This window comes from Notolabrus celidotus, chromosome 6, assembly GCF_009762535.1.
Source record: "Notolabrus celidotus isolate fNotCel1 chromosome 6, fNotCel1.pri, whole genome shotgun sequence".
Lineage (NCBI taxonomy): Eukaryota > Metazoa > Chordata > Actinopteri > Labriformes > Labridae > Notolabrus > Notolabrus celidotus.
This window is the reverse complement of record NC_048277.1, coordinates 37,246,576-37,254,075: the sequence shown is the minus strand read 5'-3', so window position 1 is coordinate 37,254,075 and position 7,500 is coordinate 37,246,576. Positions and strand designations below refer to the sequence as shown.

General features: G+C 38.9%; 1 protein-coding gene across 1 annotated transcript in view; it reads right to left on the bottom strand.

Moving 5' to 3' along the window:
- The window catches only part of LOC117814073 (metabotropic glutamate receptor 8-like), a 151,650-nt gene that overhangs the window by 74,028 nt on the left and 70,122 nt on the right, over nt 1–7,500 (bottom strand). Inside the window, exon 4 of the mRNA XM_034685185.1 lies at nt 1,531–1,666. Within this exon, the coding sequence (XP_034541076.1) occupies nt 1,531–1,666 (136 nt within the window). The remainder of the gene's footprint in view (nt 1–1,530; nt 1,667–7,500) is intronic.

Sequence of the window (7,500 nt, the reverse complement as noted above, 5' to 3'; positions counted from 1 at the left end):
TGTTAAAGTTATAATAATATTTACTTTTATCATTATAAAGATCATTATTATTAAAATTATCATTATTTATAAAATGATATTAAGTCTTGTTATTATTATTATCAATAAAAGTTATAATCATCATTATTTTATTAAGAGTGTTTTCATTAGGATTATTATTATTATTATTATTATTATTATTATCTTCATTATTTAAATATTGATGATAATATTATCATTATCATTATTATTGTTATTATTATTACTATTATTATTATTATTATTATTATTATTAAGACTATGATTATTATCAACAATTAATCATTATTATTTTTTATTATTATCATTATCATCATTTAAATAATGATATTATTATTATTATTATTATTATTATTATTATTATTATTATTATTATTATTATCATTATTATTATCATTATTATTATTATTAAGAATATCATTATAATTAACATTATATTATTATTATTAAGACTATTTTCTATTTCTTTATTATTATTATGTCATTATAATACATCTGTTTTGTCATTGCAGACATACAATTCATGACAGAAACTCAGATACATTCGTGAGGACTCTCTCTCTGTGCTCCAACCTCTGACACATTGAGCTGAAAGTCACCAGCTAACAGGGTCACACTTTAAACCAGAACACCGGTTGCTCTCTGAGGTCATGATCCTGTCGGAATCCTGCAGAGCTCCGGTCCGCGGCTGCAACATCGATTCTGACAACCGAACACGCAACACGAGACATTTTGGTGCCGGTGACAGTTTGAATCCAGCGTCCAACGCTCGCTAACTCGTCCGGATGAACCGAGCAAACTCCGCCTCTGTTGCCAAAATGTGCATGCATGGATCTGATGACCGAGGCTGTGTGGACCCTGTATCCTCTGTTGGTAATAAACTGAATTATGTGCATCAAGAGGAAACAAACAGAGTCTGGATTATCACCAGAGATTAAGGACAGTTTATCTCAATGAGGACAACAATAACAGTAATCCTCTGTGTGTGTGGTTTTTCTTACACACCTGTAAGCACACACACTACACACACACACACACACACACACACACACACGTATTTTTGAATAACCTGAGTTCAGACATGAGACGTGACCACCGTGTTTCTTTACGTTTACATGCACCCCATCGTGTCCTCTTGTTCTCCGTCTGTGAGGGCTCAGAATGATTGACTCCTCTGTGTGTGTGACTCAGAGCTGCAGATTAACATCAGCTGTTACACTGATATCCAGCGTGTGTGTGCGTGTGTGTGCATGTGTGTGTGTGTGTGTGTGTGTGTTTGTGTGTGTGTGTGATTCTCATTTCACTCAGATAATTGGAAGCTTGTTATCTTAATCTGTACTCAACTGGAAGATGAACTGATTGAATACATTGAGAGCTTACAGATAAAATGTGTGTATACGTGTGTGTGTGTGTGTGTGTGTGTGTGCGTGTGTGTGTGTGTGTGTGTGTGTGTGTGTGTGTGTGTGTGTGTGTGTGTGTGTGTGGAGTGTAGAGACTTGTGTGTGTTTTTACCGGATGTCGTCCTCGTTGGCGAACATGATGACAGCCCGGGCGTTGGGCGTCTCCAGCAGACGCAGGACGATCTTGTCGAAGTCTCCGGGTTTTGGCTCTCGCAGAACCTTCAGGGACTGAGCGATACAAACCCCACCTGAGAGAGAGAGAGAGAGAGAGAGAGAGAGAGAGAGAGAGAGAGAGAGAGAGAGAGAGAGAGAGAGAGGAGTTTTAATTTGTGCCTGCATCAATTTCCTGGAGAACTTTTCACCGTCTCTTCCTGCTTTGAGGTTTTCTAAAGCCGTCTCTTTTACGTTCACTATTATAAACAAAGACCCAACATCAAGACCGGATAAGATCCAGTCCCATCTTACAGACAGGACTCAGTCTGATCTCATCTTAATCCACCATGAGCAGAGCACTTTGCAGCATATAGCAAGTTACAGTGGCAAGGACAAACTTCCTTTAACAGGCAGAAACCTCCAGCAGGACCAGACTCATGTTAGACACACATCTGCTGAGACCGTGTTGGAGAGAGGGATAGAGGGAGATGAAGAGAGAGAGAGAGATGATAGTGGGGAGACGGATAGTAGTAGTTGTAGCAGCTGGAGTCTGGCGCGTCCACAGCAGCAGAGATCCAGAGGAACCTACGAGACAAGGGAGCTCAGGGACTCCAGAAAGGTCTATGGTTAGTAACTTTAATAGGACAGGAAGAGCTAAAGTATGTGATGAAGGGAGGAAAGACAGGACCCCAGTGTGTCAGTCTAAGCCTATAGCAGCATAACTAAGACCTGGTCCAAGCCTGATCCAGCTCTAACTATAAGCTTTATCAAAAAGGAAAGTTTGAAGCCTACTCTTAAAAGTAGAGAGGGTGTCTGCCTCCTGGAATGGACTGGTAGATGATTCCAAAGGAGAGGGGCCTGATAACTGAAGGCTTGACCTCCCATACTACTTTTAGAGACTTTAGGTACAACTAGCAGCTGGAGTCTGGCACGTCCACAGCAGCAGGTCAGAGTAAACCTACGGGACAAGGGAGCTCAGGGACTCCAGAAAGGTCTATGGTTAGTAACTTTAATGGGACAGGAAGAGTTAAAGTGAGAGACAGGCAGAGAGAGGAGAGAGAGGGAAAGACAGGATCCCAGTGTATCAGTCTAAGCCTATAGCAGCATAACTAAGAACGTGTGCTTTGCAGCATTTAGCAAGTAACAGTGGCAAGGAGAAACTTCCTTTAACAGGCAGAAACCTCCAGCAGGACCAGACTCACGTTAGACACACATCTGCTGAGACTGTGTTGGAGAGAGGGATAGAGGGAGATGAAGAGAGAGAGAGATGATAGTGGGGAGACGGATAGTAGTAGTTGTAGCAGCTGGAGTCTGGTCAGGGCGAAACTACGGGACAAGGGAGCTCAGGGACTCCAGAAAGACATGAACTGGACATGCTAGGTGTAATGAAGCGATGTGTTTCTGGTGTGAACACATCTTCCTCTACCTGCAAACAAAGACACGTTATCTCCCCTCCTGTTGATGTGTGCTCTTATTTTCTCTGCGTGCCTCATTATGTAAGAGCTGTTTTTATAATCTTCACCGTTATCTCCACTCTGCGTCGCCACAGGGATCGTTAAACTTCCAGCTCTACTCCCCGCATCAAAGGTTAGGCTGATTATTAATGCTGCGAGACACTAAATACTGTCAAATTACCACTAATGACGGCGTACGAGGAGGATAACTTCATGCTGCATTCACAGGATGAAATCCTCGCTTAGGAGAAAAAAAAACAAGAGAGTGTGAAATCGAGTTATTCTCCAAAAAATAAAGCATAAAGAAGAAAAGATGGGTCTTTAAACGCCTAACAGGAGAGTGTGGAGCAGATTTAAAGGGTTTGAAGAGGAGGAGGAGGAACATGTGGAGGAGCTGGCATTAGGAGAAAAAGCAGAAGTGACCCCTGAAGGAGTTGGAGGAGTAGAGGAAGAATAGGAGGTAAAAACGAGTGCAAACTTCCCGAGTACCCCATTTAAGACCCTATTATGGATCATCACTACATTTCCCATAATGCAACAGGGCAGCTCCATAAGACATTCCTATTAAACATCTTTAAATGTGCAAAACATCTTCATTATAAAAACTGAAAACTGCTTCCATATTTCTTTCCTACGAGTGATGACAGTCACTGAAAGACAGACTCACACTTCTTCTTCTATTTCATAATTTTTTATTTGATTTTATCAAATATATTAAATAATACTTTATTTTATTCTATTTAAGACTATTTAAATTAATTTAATCAGATGTAATTTCATCAAATATACTTTTATCTAATATAATTTTATTTAATGGTATTCTATTTTATATTATTCAATTTAATTCAATTTAATGTTATTCTATTTTATACAATTCAATTTAATTTAATTTATGTTGTTCTATTTTATAATATTTAATTTAAATTAATGTTATTCTATTTAATACAGTGAAGCAAACAGAGAGCATGTTAATTTAATTTAATGTTATTTTGTTTTATATTATTTAATTTAATTAAATTTAATGTTATTCTATTGTATACTATTCAATTTACTTTAATTTAATTTAATGTTATTCTATTTTATAATATTCAATTTAATTTAATTTAATTTAATGTTATTCTATTTTATAATATTAAATTTAATTAAATTAAATTCAATTAAATTCTATATTATTTAATTTAATAACATTTAATGTTGTTCTATTTTATAATATTCAATTTAATTAAATTTAATGTTATTCTATTTTATACAATTCAATTTAATTTAATTTATGTTGTTCTATTTTATAATATTTAATTTAAATTAATGTTATTCTATTTAATACAGTGAAGCAAACAGAGAGCGTGTTAATTTAATTTAATGTTGTTCTATTTTATAATATTCAATTTAATTAAATTTAATGTTATTTTGTTTTATACTATTCAATTTACTTTAATTTAATTTAATGTTATTGTATTTTATAATATTCAATTTAATTAAATTTAATGTTATTTTATTTTATATCATTAAATTTAATTACATTTAATGTTGTTCTATTTTATACTATTCAATTTAATTAAAACATTTTTTTCAGTAATTTCACTTTATGACCTCTGCTTTGTAAATGTGATATTTAAAAAATGTATTATTATTATTATTATTTTTTTTTGTATCACATATAGTCCTCGACCTCTTAGAAATCAAAAAGGAAATATGCTAAAATAGTAGACTGCTAAAAACTAGAACATTTTACCTCTACTAACATGTGACATGCTAGCTTGAAAAGCCAAGGCAGGGAGAGCATCAGCAAAGACCCCCCGGGGTACAGAACAGAGCGAGAATCAGAGACTACATACGACACCGGTACAATCAGACACAAGAGGAAGGAGAAGCTGGGTGGAGGAGGGTTAGAAAGAGGTTAGACCTCGTTGTGCACCTGAACTAACACATCCTTCAGTTTTTGACCAATCAGAATCAAGTATTTGACACAGCCTGGTGATAATGTTAGATCCCGTCTCAGATTGGATCCTGCTTTTTTTATTGGTAAGAAAGTCTTTAAAGGGGACATATCACGCATTTTTCATCAACATATATTGGTCTAAGAGGTCCCCAAAACATGTCTTTAAAGTTTATGCTCAAAAAAACACTTTGAAATCAGATTTTGGCATGCCTGAAAAGTCCTCTTCTTCATTCCTCATGAGAACACTCTGTTTTCTCTCTGACCACGCCCCCTCAGGAAGTGGATGTGCCTCGGCTCTCCAGCACGTTGATCTAATGTTTACATGTTGGCTGAATATACACGGCTGCTCAGAGATCGCGTTACTTCAAACCTCTGAATCTGATCCTGACAGAGAGGCGCCTGCAGCAGGACCTTTCTGAACCATTGGTCACAGATTTAGTGTTTCTTGTTGTTTTATTTATCAGTATGTAGACGTGTGTCTTGGTACACAGCTACGAACATGTAGCTATGTGGCTATGCTAACTAGCGCTAGCACTTATCCATGATAAATAAAAATCATCCACTAGATCTTCAAATCTGCAGACGTGGGGAGTAAAACCGACCTCTGCCAGAAAGGCAGCAGGACCTTTTCTGAAGGATTGGTCACAGATTTAGTGTTTCTTGTTGTTTTATTTGTCAGTATGTCGACGTGTGTCTTGGTACACAGCTACAGCTACAGCTATGAACATATAGCTATGTGGCTATGCTAATTAGCGCTAGCACTTATCCATGACAAATAAAAATCATCCACTAGATCTTCAAATCTGCAGACGTGGGGAGTAAAACCGACCTTTGTGTTTATTAAGACAGCCTACAACTAGCATGCCTCCCTCCTAAGCTCCTTGTTAGCACACATGTGTGCAGGGAATGAAAAACGGAGGAGGGATTCAGTATTATTTTATACAGTCTATGGGCTGAACAAGCTCCGAGCTCTGACTCCGTGACAGACCGGATATTGTTGTTACGTAACAAAAACACGGAAATCTGAAACGGCTGGTTTCAGCACACATTTACAGAAAGGTGGAGAAATCAGAACAGGGGCAGAATGGATTTTTTTCATTCTCGGGGGGTTTGTAGACAGGGACACATATTTCAGGTAAAGAACCATTAAAAAGTCAATTTTGCATGATATGTCACCTTTAAGAAGCTGTAAAGATTTCTGCGGAGGCCTTGAATCTTTTTCTTCTCAGTCTAAGAAACTCTTTCAGTCGTCACCTGTTAGAAACCGCTGATTAAAAATGGAGGGTTGTCTAAAATATTGATATAAAAGCTGCAGCCCTTCGCTTAATGAACACCTTTAACACCCAGCGTCTGAAAGTACAGCGGTTCAAATGTAATCAGCCGATTGTCTGGAATGATTCTGGATCTGATACGGACGTGAGCTTCGTGGCGTCGGGGAGGGACTGCTGCAGAATGTCAAAGATGCCGTGGAGACACTTTGAAGTTTTGGGGGGGGGGGAGGGATTTTGACTCAAAGGTGGGAGGACAGCTTTGTGGGCACACTGCTACACTTGTTTCATCTGGCTTTCAAGTCAAGGCTGTGCATGAGTTACCCGGGAAACCTTTCATGGTCGGCGTTCGGCGGCTCAAAGGCGAGGAATGAAAGAGGCGAGTGGGCACACGCAGCCCGTCACTCTGACTGAGCATTCAGAGGAGGGGGGGAGGGGTGGAGGAGTGGGGGGGTTGGGTGTTGCGCTGTGATAAACACTCACTGCCATGGTGAACTGTTAATTGAAAGGTCAGAGTAAAGGCTCTGCCAGGGGCTGGCTTTAATGACGTCTGTTATTACCCATAATTCCATTAGACGACATGCCTTTGAATGTTCTGGCTTATTTGGTCTGCCTTTGAGTTCAGTGGCTCCCGCTGTGAAGACTTCCTCTGCCGAGCTGAAATGAAAGTGAAATTGTATTATTCCCTCTCATTGGTCCCTCGTCCCTCTGATACACTTCATTTGGTTCTACGGCTCGGATGTCTGCTCGGGGTTTTTGATTTGGAGTGAGAGACAAAGACCTCGGCTCGGGGAAGTACAAATAATATGCGACCTTTTTACGCCGCCGTGATGCAAAAGAAGAGCATCTGTCTTCATGCACGTGTGGTCTGCTAGACTGCTTCAGCCTGCCTTCTCTTGCTGTGACAGGCCTCCTTCAGCAGCATCAGATGGTCTTTAAATTGAGCATAGTGTTAGTTCAGGCAGGCCCTGAGGTCTAACTCGGCCTACAGAACATCAGCTGCTCTTAAAGGTGACATATCATGCTTTTTTCATCAACATATATTGGTCTAAGAGGTCCCTAGAACATGTCTTTAAAGTTTATGCTCAAAAAACACTTTGATCAGATTTTGGTCTGCCTGAAGAACCCTCTTCTTCAGCCCTCCTCAGAACAGTCTGTTTTCTCTCTGACCACGCCCCCTCAGGAAGTGGGTGTGGCCTCGGCTGTCCAGCACGTTGATCTAATGTTTACATGTTGGCTGAATATACACGGCTGCTCACAGACCCGCG